The sequence below is a fragment of the Bemisia tabaci genome, chromosome 5 (genome assembly GCF_918797505.1).
Source record: "Bemisia tabaci chromosome 5, PGI_BMITA_v3".
Lineage (NCBI taxonomy): Eukaryota > Metazoa > Arthropoda > Insecta > Hemiptera > Aleyrodidae > Bemisia > Bemisia tabaci.
The window spans coordinates 29,105,202-29,119,469 of NC_092797.1; the positions used below are offsets into that span (position 1 = coordinate 29,105,202).

General features: G+C 38.4%; 1 protein-coding gene across 2 annotated transcripts in view; it reads right to left on the reverse strand.

The window, feature by feature from the left end:
* Positions 1 to 20: 20 nt before the first annotated feature.
* The window catches only part of LOC109037852 (tRNA dimethylallyltransferase), an 85,979-nt gene continuing 71,731 nt past the window's right edge, over positions 21 to 14,268 (reverse strand). Inside the window, exons 6-11 of one of the 2 annotated variants that reach the window (XM_019052685.2) lie at positions 8,963 to 9,101; positions 5,632 to 5,747; positions 4,399 to 4,609; positions 3,363 to 3,576; positions 1,689 to 1,845; positions 21 to 466 (exon numbers count right to left, since the gene is read on the reverse strand). In XM_019052685.2, the coding sequence (XP_018908230.2) occupies positions 1,763 to 1,845; positions 3,363 to 3,576; positions 4,399 to 4,609; positions 5,632 to 5,747; positions 8,963 to 9,101 (763 nt within the window). In that variant the 3' untranslated portion in view covers positions 21 to 466; positions 1,689 to 1,762. Of the gene's footprint in view, positions 467 to 1,676; positions 1,846 to 3,362; positions 3,577 to 4,398; positions 4,610 to 5,631; positions 5,748 to 8,962; positions 9,102 to 14,268 lie in introns of both variants that reach the window. The other variant, XM_019052684.2, reaches the window with a different exon arrangement.

A 14,268-nucleotide genomic window follows, 5' to 3' on the forward strand; every position in this document is an offset into this window, starting at 1 on the left:
TATTGGAGAAAAACGAAAACTAAGATGAAATAAGCAGGGTTAATATTTAAAATTGACACTAACAATTAAACTTTAACAATATTCACAAAAATAATAGATGAAAAAAACCATGACAAAAAACTTTATGAGAAATCTTCCCTTGAATTCTTGAAAGACATTAAAAAACTTTGTTTATTTAAATGTAAAGATAGATAAATGTTTATGGAACAACATTTTACACAACTTACTTTGGTAAATGAAAAACACACTCACACTAAAATAAAGTGGATATGGTCAATTGAAATCAAAAAACCTGCCAATGAAATGGGAATTCAATATCGTTTTCTGCATGCTTGCGATTCATCTCGTCAAATGCAGTAGGCTGTGTTTCTTTTCCTGTTGCCATAGCAACGAATGGAGTCACAAAGTAAACAAGTATGAGCCTTTATTGAAGGGTATCATAGACTGTCTCAGAATGTCATCAAACCTGAAAATATAAATGATCTGAGTTCCACAATAATATTTGGTGAATTCGTATCATCAAAGGAGATCTAGAAAGAACTGAAATATAACTTTGAGAGGATAGAGAGTGAAGGGAGTTGACTAGAGAAAGGAGAGGATATCTTCATTTGAAATTTATTTCCTGATTTAGTTATTTATTTCAAAATTAGCATGGCCAAGGACACAGATCTTATTAACTAACTTTGGAATTTATTAATTAAGGTGATAAGCTTTGATTAAAACTAGGAGGCTGCAGCTAGACCCCTTCTTAACTGCGTTGCGTCTGTTGTGTGTGGGCACACGTTACAGTTACAATTGTGGTGCATGCATGGGATGTTCATATTCAAAAATTGTTTGCCAAATTCCATAGTGAATTCAATTTACAGAATCTTTTACGAAGGATCAAAGCTTGGACCTCTTCTCTTTTGCCCACTGCTGTAGACCGCTGAGCACAGTACAAGGCAAGCATAATTTTCAGCAAGTGCCTCCTTTTCCGATTTTTTTTTTTTTTTTCCTTTTGCTTCAGGGGCCCGGTTTAGGGTTCGGTATTTTCTCATAAAGAACCTTCTGGCCATACTTCAATCAAGGTCAGAGTGGGACACTGCATTATCCCTCGTGAGTCCATTTTAGCACCGAGGTCCATCATTTTTGTAATGAGCATTTTGGATTTAACTATTTGTTCCAGGGTAGCATTTACTACTCTTATGCAATAATAATGGGTGATGAAAGAGGATATTCACAGGGTGGTTGGCAAAATTTCATTTTATCATTCCCTGACTTTTCCCTGACTTCTTCTAATGAAACTCCCTGACTTTTTTACGATAAGGGCACTTAAATAATGTGGTCAAAACGTTGGCACAACGATGCGATCAGCTGACCCGTTGCGGACCCGATTTTTACGTGGAGCCCGGCTCCACAAAAATTTCCCTGACAGATGGAAAAATTTCCTGACTTTTCCATGATTTTTCCCAGTCGAGTTGCATTCCCTCCCTTTTCGCCTGGTTTTCCCGGTTGCTAGCCACCCTGTATTCAGTAATGGGTTCCAAATTCAAAACTTTCCTTTCCTCTATCCTTTCTCTTCCTTCTTCTTCGTAGATGACATTTAATTACCCTCCATTTTTGGACAATTTGGGCTCACATTAATCAATCTCATCCAGAGAAATTTGAGTTAAAGAACATAATGTACATATACTCACTTTAATCTTTACCTTGACACACAATCATTATTTTTTTAACAATGACAGATATGTATCATAAAAAGACTGGTTGTTAACTTATTTTCTTATGGTACAGCTTCTTTTCTTTTCCCAGCTACAAATTTGGCGTGTTTTTTGGATTTTAAGTGAGCTTCCCATTGCAAAGTACCTGGAAAGGAAAAAAAGAATACAATCTTTGGGAATCGTTTTGGATAAAAGTTTTGGTAATATGCGATGCACTTCTTTTCATTCAAAGAGTTTAATGTAGAATCAAGTCCATTCCCCACCAGAAAATAATAGAATAATAGGGTGCTATAAGAATTAGATTAAGATATTTTTTAATATATTTTGCAAGATATGTAGCTATGCTTTGTTGATTAATCAATGTTTTGATAAAGTACAACATTTTTTATGTTAATCAATTTAAATTTAGGTCTTTAAATTCCATTTGTTCCATTTCCATTGTTTGTTCCCAAAGTATGAAGATGCAAAATAATGAAAACTTCAGTAAATAGCTGATACTAGCAAAATCTTTACAATTTCTTTCCTTCATGATTATCTTATACAGTGCAGTCTTGGATTGAATTGTGCGATTTCAGATCATGGATGGTCATTTGAAACGTTTTAAAGGAGAGGAACTTGTCAAATAAATCATCTATGAAAAAAATAGAGCTGGAAATATAAATAGAGAGATCAATTGCTAAGGGTGCTAACAATAATCCACTGTGCTAAATTTCATAGCCCACGATTGGTCTTGCTGGAACACGCAGGAGACAAAAACAGGGTGGGAATTATGCCAGGAGAGTACAGTCTGTATTGATACACAGGTATTCTGCAAGTGATTTTTTTTAAAGAAAGGATGATACTGCCAAAAAAAATGAGTATAAAAGTGACAATACAATGATTTTTTTTTAAAACTTTTAATTCCAATTTTTTCAATTTTTCTGGGCGAGGGGCCACAAAATACCAATAATGAAAATAAGTGCAAAAAATAGTCCTTGTATTTCCCTTAAAATGAGCTGAAGTGTATGTTAAGAAAACAATTAGTTGCTGAGTTGTGACTTTTCAAAGTTGACGCAGCAGGGTACAGATATGGACCTTGGGCAAAATAGGGAGTGTGATGTTTCAGTAACTTCCAGAAACCTTTGCTCCTATTGGTATTTTTTCCATTCTATTAGGGCTTTTTAGGACCTAAAGGAAGTTTGAATCCCCTGCGTTGATTCCAAGGCTCCTAACTGGTGCCATTGTTTTTTCAAGGGAAATTACTTCACTTAAAATAGGAGAAAAACAGAATATGCAGTAGAAATGCTTTTTTGAGGTATAAATAAATCCGAGAAGAATGAACCGTACAACAGAAATGTTTTTTTGGGATATAAAATAGGCTTATCTGTTACATATGCTTGCTCATTGATACGATCTGATAGATGATACACTTGCGCATAACAAACACCATGCAATCTTCAATGAATAAGTCACAAATTTACTGCGGAAATTAGGTGGTATAAACAGGCTATTGATAAATAAGTATTACTACGGAAAAACTTTAAATGCGACTGATGCACTGTTAGGCCTATGAAAAGAAACCCCAATGGCTAAATAAAGAGTCTCCTGAAGCTACAAATGAGCAAATCACCGATAAACATAGATTAAAGTACTATCAATGAAATCAAAGTCCTCAATACTCACCGATAAAAAGCCGTTGACAAGGTTCACAATAGAAATTTTTATGCCGATCCTGATGAGGGTGATCCGTTTCTTTTGGAATTGGTTTTATTTGACACTTACTCAAACCCTCAACGCCATCGGTGAGCAAATGACTCACAACTTCAGATGCTGGCGAGAGAACTTTCTCATTCCACTCGTCTACATTGCTACTGTCAACATTATATATTGGTGGAATCTGAATTTTAAAAAAAATTAAACTTAATTTTAAAATGTACATTAAAGGACTACGTCAACAATAATTTAATTGACAAAGTAATAGTGCTTCTTTTTAGGGAAGAGCAACATTCTTTAGGCCCACTTTTGATACAATGACTAAAAGTTCTCATTGATGACTGAGTATGAAAACTGTGTAACTTAATTTTTGCAACCGGTAAAAATCTCCAATGAAGTTTAATTTTCTTCAATTGAAATAATCGAGAAATTTCCTTAGATTCTTTTAGAAAGAGGGGAAAAAATTTAGAGACAATTCCAATAGAAACTTTTGGTTCGTTTTCCTTGAAAATAAACAAAATATATGCGGGGACTTACAACGTTGCAATATGAGGTGCATTTTTCGACTTTCTTCACTGATATAATCAAGGAGAAATAATCATCTTAAGGTTTATGCGATGAAAAAAAAGAGAAAATAATCCATCCTGATTCAACAGATTACCTACATTCGGCAAAACCCAAATGAAATCTTTTTAGTCGTTTTACTTGTGTCACTGCTCACAGGAGCAAAAAATTACAAACACGGGGGGGAATCTCTTGATAGCCGACCATGCAGAAACACTTTCTAAAATATATATTATTTTTCAAGAGCTCTAAATACATTGAAAACTACCCTTTTTCATCGGATACTATTGCTTGTTCATGCATTTTTGCAGCATATGAATGACATAACAAAAATATCTTTCAATTCATTTACCTACACAAGATGAAAATGTTTGAAGTTGAAGCAAGTATCAAGTTGAACAAGTTGAGGGTGAATAAAAGTGTCCTAGGACATGATTCTTACCTGCCTGTCCTTTGATTTGAAAAACCTATTTTTCAGCCATTTAATTTGAGAGCGAGAATAACGCCAAGTGCTCATTTTTAGAGCATTGATCCCCTCTTGAAGTATCCGTTGACCCTTTGCTGTTTTTCTTTCCTCTTTGTCCAAGATCAGGTAGTTGTGAAATTCTTTGAAACCAATTGACTGAAAGATGCCTTTTGTATAATCTGCAACCCTGAAAATACAATTTGAAAATAAAAACCAAAAGTGGAAATCTTTTACTCACTTACAGTCGATCCAAAATATTTATTATGATACAACAACACCATCAAAATAGACTTTTTCTGCAAGAATATTTGGATCGCATTTCGCAAAAAGGAACCAGCGTGATTACAGGGTTGTAAAAATGTTGCTTCTTCATAAGCATCTAAAAAATCTCCCAGAATAGGGAATAGTTTTTTCTTCCCACCAAAAAATGTTTGATTTTAAAGCAAAATAATTGTGTAAATTTGATTACTGTACAAATATTAGGTATTTTGAAAAGAAAAGAAGAAGTTTCACGATTTTGGAAACACTGTAATTACGCTGGTTCCTTTTTGCTAAATGCGATCCACTTGTCAACAAATTTTCCCGGTGGAATGTCACTACTGTTTTTCTTATGCTCTCTTTTGTTTTATTTCAATACTTCCTACCTGAAAATATCTCCGGAGACAAAAAAGTTCAGAGATGTAGAGAGTTCTTAGCCGCCTCATTTTCCGAACTGACCCAGTGAACTACGCCACTGAACTGACCTTCCCATTTAAAAGCTCTATTATTTTTCCCAAAAATTTTTGAAGCAAGAATTTTTCTTAAGTCCCTCTTTTCACAACTTGACGCAATTTTGCAAAAAACACACAAATTTCACGGCAATTCGACGAAAAGCAAGCGGACTTCACTGCAACATTTCAGGAACAACGCGATTCTACTGCTTTAGCAAGCTAGCCTATGCTATTTTCATAGCTTTCACATGTTTTCACGCAAGCAGCCGTGTGATCATTATTGCTTGATCAATCTCTGTATTCAAGCAATACCTATTACTAAAGTAATTTTTTTCATCTTCAAAATTCATAATTTCTCCTTTGAGGAGCCTTTTCTCATTTTACCATCTTCCTTCAATTTATCTACTGGCAAAAGTGAGCTCATTGAGTTTCTAAAAAGTTCATTAAAAAGAAAAATATAAGAGATGTATAAATATACATAAATATATATGAAACCTACTCGTTATTGAGCAGTCTTTTGGCATTGTACTCGTCATGAAAGTCCGATATTTCTTGAATTAATCCACTTTCAATCATTTCATCAACTCGTTTGTCTAATCGCGTATCCAAAACAGTCTGAAAATGAAGGAAAATGAATTAATTACTAAATATGAGTTGCATGGAATCAAATCACTCTGTCTATTCAGTGGTAGGCATCACAAATCTATCAAACATATCTCAAAACTTTTAAAATTTGTTTTAACGGATGAAGTTATAATTTAAGTTGTATTAAACCAACGTAGCTTCAATAGTGCACACCTACTCTACCAATGAATGAAGTGCAGGGTGCAGGAGGGGATTTCCTTGGATACAGTTTATTTTAGAATCTCTACTGAAATTTGATCCATTATAGGAAAACAAAGAATGTGTACTTATGCTTATTTTGATAACATTTCCACAGGATATTCTTCGTGGTTTTACAATGTTCTGAAAGAAAAATTCCGAATAAATCGCCCCATTTTGAGGAGAGAGGTGACTGGCAAATTTTTCTTTGACATTTGGGAGGACTAATACTTAAGTCGAGACGCGTCGACTGATGCCTCACTCAAGGTTTTCGAAAAGAATTGGGCTGCTAATTTCCAAAACCGAAAATTTGAATTTTTGGGTGAAATATTTGTTGGCAATTTTTTGGAAGACACGAGAAAAGAAACGGGTCGAAAATTTAAAAAAAAAACTCGACTCTACCTCAAGGTCTTCAATTTTGTGCTAGACGCATTTTGTGCGACTGAAGAAGAGGCTGCGACAGACTCGAAACACGTCCAGCACAAAATTGAAGTTCTTGAGGTAGAGCCGAGTTTTTTTTATTATTTTTGACCCGTTTCTTTTAAATCTTACCTCAAATGATTATTGGTCTCGGTTTTAAAGTTTTAACACCAGAAAAGACTGGCAAGAGACCGGCACTTTTTGAATCCAACTTTGAAATTGTTTGCAAAAAATTCCGGCTGCGAACCTCGTAAGGGCGAGCGCGCGAGTAGCGCGCCGACATAGACTTCGCGCGGCGCGAATGCGACAATTCCAAGAGCAGGGTGTCTACAAAAACAGGCTGGCCAAAAATCAGTACTTTGACGGTACTTTTTCAGCGCATTCCCAAGAAATTCAGTACTTTTTCAGTACCTCCAATGGACGAAATTCGGCAAATTTAAAAAAATTGAATTTCCCGCTTAAGTTGCGACATAAATGACAAAAAAATGAAAAAAATTCGGACCATCTTGCGGAATTCCGCTCTTTACCAGTGTTTCCGGACTGCCCTGAAAAAATCAGTACTATTTCCGGCCTTGGCAGCAATTCTGGATTTGTGGACACCCTGGAGAGGCAATACCTATGACCGCACGAATCTCTATAAAATGTTTAAAAGATGGACTAAGTATATTTATTTTTATTTTTTCCTTCGAAACCAGCGGATATCATTTTTTCATCATTTCTCCTCCCGCGCCCTTTTTTTCCTTCTTTCCTTGTGTGCCCAGTCAGTCGCTGTCCCTTTAACTCGCGTTGCGAGTTTTGATTCCGTGAATTAAGTGCGAAAGAGTATACACGAGCCCATAGGGAGACATTTCAGATAGAAGGAGTCTATTGATCTTAAGTTGACAATGACAGAAGATTGAAGGTAAGGAGAGGGAATACTATGTACTCTGATGATGAGAATGTATTTTTATGCAGCAGGAAAATCAATCAAAATACATCTAGGTAAAAAAAAAAAAAAAAAAAAAAAGAAGGATACGGGGAAAAAGTCTCGATCTCATTGGAAAAAGCACACTGGAAAAAAAAAAAAGTGATTTTATGAAAGGAGATCTTTAATTTTATTAATTTATATAAGTCAGCTTCCGTGTGAGGACACTTCGACACTAAGTTCTCCTTCAATTATGCCGGATAGGCAACATATCTTCCGATAAAATGACAAATTTAGAAATAAAAAGATTAATAACATTAAATATTTTTAAATAGCGCAGTCTAATCATTTGATTTAAGTTGTCAAGGTCTAGCGATTAATGCTCCGTGCTCTCCAAAATTTTTCCTCATGAAGATAAGAGGTCCCGTTTCCTGCCAGGCGTCACATGAGTCCTTCTCACTTTTTGGCAAGGACGCGTAGCAGCGATAGTGAGGTCGAAGGCATGCTATCTCCCTTCTCCTTCCTTTTTCTCCTTCCTGTGGGGATTCACGTTTCGTCCATCTGCCTCATTCTATGCTTCTGTTCGGTTCAGTACATTTCCCATTTTTAGCACACAAAAACTAATTAATAACCCCCCCCCCCCCCCCCCCCCCCCCGGTATCCTTCTAACTATTCCTTTATCTTCCTCCTACAGCGTGGGTACCACACCGCTCTAGGTATACTATTACGTTACACTAAGAGAAATCGTAGAGAGAAAAGTGTACACGTCAACTCTGCTGCGCTAAGGAAAAACGCCGTATGAGCCTTTAGATGTTGCCAAGTTACATTTGATAAAATAATAATTTATTGGAAAAGTTTTAAATATTTCTCCTCAAATTTTTCAGAAAATTTAGTCCGCAATTTAATCTGAGTACCATTTCTGAACATTTCAAGGAAAAATAAGAATAACTTTCCTCAAATATACTTGTTTTACCTGTAGAAATTTGACAACTCTTGGATGTTGATATGGCGTTCTTCCTTAGCACGGCAGAACTGAGGATTTTGATTTTAAAACGAACAAGAGCCAGGAAGGAAAAGCCTCGAAACTTTCTCCAGAAGGAAAAACTCGAGAGAGAGTAATGAGTCTAAATGACTCTACCACAATGGAGATGTTGCATGTGTAAGGGATTTGTGATTTGACTGTTGTTTCATATGTAAAATTTCGCGAGAAACACGATGGTGCCACTGGTTTTCTCTGAAATCATCTCCCAAGCTCAAAAAAAGCTCTCAAGTTGGGGCCGAAAAGGAGGGGTTATCCTACGTTATCCTGAGAGTCCACGTATACATCAAGACAAACTCTCCATGCAAAGATAGGGAGCAAATACATTTTTAGAGTCCCCAAATAAAGTGGCAGCCCTGTCAATGTATTTTGTATCTTTGCATGGAGAGTTTGTCTTCATGTAGAGGTGAACTCTCAGGATAGCGTGGGATATATCCCCTCCATTTTGGTCTCAACTTGAGAGCTTTTATTGAGCTTGGGAGTTGATTTCAGAGAAAACCAGTGGCACCGTCGTGTTTCTCGCGAACCTTTACATAAGGATCAGTAGTTGAATCGCAAATTCCTCACACATGCAACATCTCCATTACCTATGTGGCTTCTTTAAAATATGATTCAAATGGTACTCTATTTTGAGGCGTTTCATACCTGATTTGCTTGAATCCAAAAAATACAGGTGTTCTGAAAGCGGAGGGGACCTCCAAGATCACTACCACCCGCCTCACTTCTTTGCTCCTTTATGATCCCGCTGTGAGTTTTCCCGGTTCTCAGATACACTTGCAAAGACCTGCAACAAAATCGGTGTCAAATAAGAGGAAGACTTGGCTAAATTCGACGCCGTAAGTCGGCAATCAGATCAGAGGGAAGATCAGAGGTTGTGAGCAATACAAGTACCTAGGTGTGCGCTTAACATCTGATGGCAAAATGGACCAGGCAATCAAAGATCGGAATCTGCAGGGGAGGAAAGCCATTGGAACGATGAATGGTATTCTTTGGGATCAGACAATATCCAAAGTTAACAAAAAAAAAAAAAAAAAAAATTAACTCCATCATCAAAAGCATATTAACCTAAGGCAGCGCGAGGTACCGATGGCAGTTGAAGAAACGGTCCCAGGACATTCTTAAGACATCCGAAATGGACTAATGGTGTAGATCGGCCGGAGTGTCGACAAAGAATCACATTCGGAATGAGAAGATACGTGAAATTATGGACGTCGAAAACAACATGTAGTGCATGACATTATCACAAAACAGCTTGTCTAGTATGGTCATGTGCAACGAATGCAAGATGATAGGTTGCCTAAGGTTCTGGATTGGGTCGCCTCCCTGGCAGAAAGCGTAGAGGACGCCCTGCCAAATCGTGGATTGAGGGGATAAGGCAGGAAATGAGGAGATGCGATCTGCCGGAGGAGCTCTGGCAGAGTAAGTCGGCGATCACATATCGACGGTGAAACTACCAAACCACGTATCTCGTTTGCGGTGTTTAAAAATCTACGCTCACATTTTATTTTTTTGATATAGACCAAATTAATATCATTCCTTGAAATTTTCACAGAATTTTCTCCGCATGAAGAGGAAAAATCACAGAAATTTTTAAGACTGGACGTTAAGTAGTTTTTCATTTAAAAAATAAAGTATGGCAGGAAGTCTGCGACGTCGCAAACCGAGATACGTGGTCTGGTACTTTCACCGTCGATATCTCGTTTGCGGTGTCTGAAAATCTCCGCCTCTGTTATTTTTTCAAAGGAGAACAAATTGACATCATTCCTTGAAGTTTTTGCAAAATTTTCTTCGCGCAGAGAAGAAAAAATCACGGCCGTTTTAAAGAGTTGCCGTTGAGTAGTTTTCCGTTTAAAGAATAAAGTATGATAGGAAGTCTGCTACGTCGCGAACCGAGTTATGTGATTGGCGACTTACACCGTCGTAATGTTCTGCCGTGCTGAAGAAGAACGCCGTGTGAACCTTTGGTTGTTGCCAAATTTCCTCTGGCAAATCACTAATTTTCGGGAAAATTTTTGAATATTTTTCTGCCAATTTCTCAAATAATTTTGTTTGCAATTTGATCGAAAGTGTCTGCAAATTTCAAGGAAAAATATTCACAATTTTTGTTTAAAATAAACATTCCATTGTAGGAAATCGGGCAAATCTCGAATGTTCGTACGGCGTTCTTCCTTAGCGCGGCAGTTTTGGCGTCATTAGTCGATACGGTACGGTTTGAGGTTGTCTACGGAGTTAAACACACCGAGAAGAGGAATGGGGAATCCCAGTCAAGTTCTTGGCTGATCTTCAAAGTGTATGGTCTCTTTGTATCTATGTGCGTGATTTTGCGTCCCTTTTCCGAAAAGGGAAATCAGAATCGGAAATCCCGACATGTCCGCACTGCGCCGTGTCGTAGCGTCGTCGACGTCGGGCCGGGGGAGGCCCAAGCTAGATCCACGGCGACTGCTTGAGGCGCCGCGCCGTTTCCTGACGAATCTTTAGGTTGAATAGGTCTGTCGCAGACGAGAAATACAGATAAATGAATACTGCCGTGCTAAGGAAGAACGCCGTATGAACATTTGAGAGTTGCCAAATTTCCTTCGATAAAATGTTTATTTTCGAGGTAAGATATGAGTATTTTCCCTTGAAATTTTCAAGACTTTTCGGCGAAAGTACAAGAAAAATTATCTGAAAAATTGGAAGAAAAATATTCATGAGTTTACAAGGAAATTCATGTTTTGTCGAAGGAAATTTGGCAACGCTTGAAGGTGCATACGGCGTTCTTCCTGAGTACGGCAGAATAGACTGCTAGTAAAACCACCGAACGCCGAACATCGCGATGAGCACGTCGACAAGGCGAAAATCCACTCCTTAGAGCACAGGGACCGATTATTTCCTAGACGATGTAAGCGCCAACATTTATGACATTTGGTTTTAATCAGTGGCGTGGCGTGCTTTGCGATCTATCGATATTTCTCCATTTGAAGCTGTGGTATAAATAATCGATTATTAAGGTGTTCGCTGCGAACACCCTGTCAGTCGAAACTTTACCATAGATTTAAATGGCTGATCAATCGATGTATCGCAAATCACGCCACGCCACTGGTTTAATGAATTGTTATTGCCTGTGTGGGTAAAAAAGGTGTCATTGCATATCGAAGTATGAAAATAAAAAAATATATCGAGTAAAGATTCCCGAACGAGAATGCTCGTTGAGTCGACCGGAAATCTCTCGAGGTGATTCGATACAGTTTTCGGCGTAGTCGAACTAATGTGCGGTATATCACATTGATCAAGTAAAACATCTCGGCAGATTTGAAGTTTTAGCCCCAAGAATGACGGTAGCCACTACGCATGAGCCTAAAGAACCATATATGATTAAAAAGCCTCTAGACCAAAAAATTGATAAAATCCAGAGAAATGAATGCAGCAGGGTCCGTTTGGAAAAAAACTTAGCATTAGATATCACTAATACTATCGATTTCGATATTAATTCTGAGATTTTTTTCCCAAAACGGATCCTGCTATCATTTTTCTGAATTTTGTCAATTTTATTGGTTTACAATGATTCTTCAAGCTCGTGCGCAGGGGCTATTGTCCTTTTTCAGAGCTTAACTTTCAAAATCTGCCGAGAATAAATTTACTTAATCGATATACCGCACGCAAGCTCGATCCTTAATCACCTTAACTCGACGAAAATTCTCGTTCGGGATTTACAGGTTTATTCAAAAGTCACGCACCACTGGCCATAACTTTAGTTCTAATTGAATCGGGACGTGCGAAAACCGCTAATGTCCATTTTTCCAATCTTGTGTTCTTTTGAGTTGATAGTACTTTTCGGAGTTGGTTGCAACCACGAAAGTGGCGTTAAGGTGATTCGATGAACACCATATTTTGTGTCAGAACGGCATGGGATACATCGCATCAATTGGTTCCATTTTGTCAGCTACTCGTCATTTTTCCCCAATTTTGAGATCGCAATTCTGTTGTCAGGAGACTAAAGCACTCACTTACCAATTTTAACAAAGAAATTCAACGTAATAAAGGCGTGGTTTTTTCAGAGAGAAAATATCGCATTCGAGTGCAGTTTCGATATCAGTATCGAATGCGATGTTTTCTCTCTGAAAAAACCACGCCTTTATTACGTTGAATTTCTTTGTTAAAATTGGTAAGTGAGCGCTTTAGTCTCCTGACAACAGAATTGCGATCTCAAAATTGGAGAAAAATGACTAGTAGCTGAAAAAATGGAACCAAGTGATGCGATATATCGCATGCCGTTCTGACACAAAATATGGCGTCCATCGAATTACCTTAAAATTCGTCTTCGATTTCCTGAATCCCAAAACGAGCCCTTTCATCACTTTTATGGTTGTATCAACTCTTTAAAAGTATTATCAACTCTAAAAAACTTCAGACTGGAAAAATGGACATTAGCGGTTTTCGCACGCCCCGATTTAATTATGGTATCGATTCACGGTTTCAGACGTCTTTCCTCGAATCGAGGGGGCAACTTTTATAGGTACTTTCCAGTTTTTGATCTCCTCGGGGGCAGGGGGCGGGGGGTACCTCAAAAATTTCAAATCCCCCCCCCCCCTCATGGCTAGTGGTGCGTGACTTTTGAATAACCCTGTATTAATCGGAAATCCTATTGATCCAACAGCGAATTTTGCTACGTGCACGCCTGTTCGATCTTCCTAAAAATGAACGGTTCATTTGCGTCAGATACACTTCCCTTTTGCAGAGGCATTCTAACCGCAAACGCGACATATTTCATTGCTCATCCAGAGAGGCGGTGAGTTGAACATCGCGTGGTATGTTCCACGCTGCGCCTACTCTGCCGGGAAGATTGAGAGAGGCAAAAACTGCAACGATGCACAGGTACGACTGGTACGCACAGCAGTTATTGTTTATTCGCTCGCGCCTGGCACAATATTATTTACGGGATGCTGAAGAAGTGTCACGTGTCTTTTTTGCGGATAAAATGTTGACATGCTTCCCATTCATTCTCCTCGTCTGCCATACCGTTTCCGGTGTCCGGTCTTGTCTGACTGTGGCTGTAAGTGCTGCGAACTAATGCGAGACCAGCGCGTCGTGTCGCGTCGCCGCGCAGACAATGCTCACGTTAAGAAGCGTTACCTGTGCTCACTCCATAAGCCCCAATACATTTACTCTAGACATGTGAAAAAACCATTTAAATGTGGTATGTCTGATGCATACAAGATATAGGGCCAACCGAGTAATCTTGTGAGTGAACATTGACGGATCCGGCAATTTGGCAACACCGGATTTCCTCCGTTTAAACCTATGGAAATGTATCGATTCTTGGAGGGGCCAGGTGCTCCGACATGAGTCGATTATTTAGCATAGGTTTAAATTGAGGAATTCGATGTTGCCAAATTGCTGGATCCGCCTGTGAGTGAAGCGTAAAATTGCACGAAAATCACGTTCAGCATGTCAGCATTGTCAAAAATCTACCCTTAAACGCATATGATTACAAAGGGCGGTAACTCGCTTTTCCAAAACGGCGTTCGTGCGAAATTTTTCTTAGTCGTCGGCAGTTGGGTTTGCCCTGGAGAGGCTGAAGAAAACCTAAAAAAATAACGAACTTGCGAAATATTTCTCACGTACGTGCGATGCCGGATTTATGAGTTTGCGAACATGTCTGGAATGCGTAAGTCCGAAAAAGAGCTTTGAAAGCTCGATGGTAAAACCTAGAGATTGGTTCCAGTTTCTCTGTGGGATACCTTTACGTGCGAGAGAGATACCTCACGGTATGCGAGAAAGATACTCGCAACAGCGGGCTGATTATATTGAAATCGATAGGCAGACAAAGAAGAAAAACTGATAATAAAGCGATCTTATTGGTGGGAGGGGTGGATGTAATAGACAAAGGAGGTAAGCAATAGATTAACTAACGGTAACCCACGGGAATTCACTACAGTGAGTCCATCATTTTCCTCCTCGGTCTATGACAA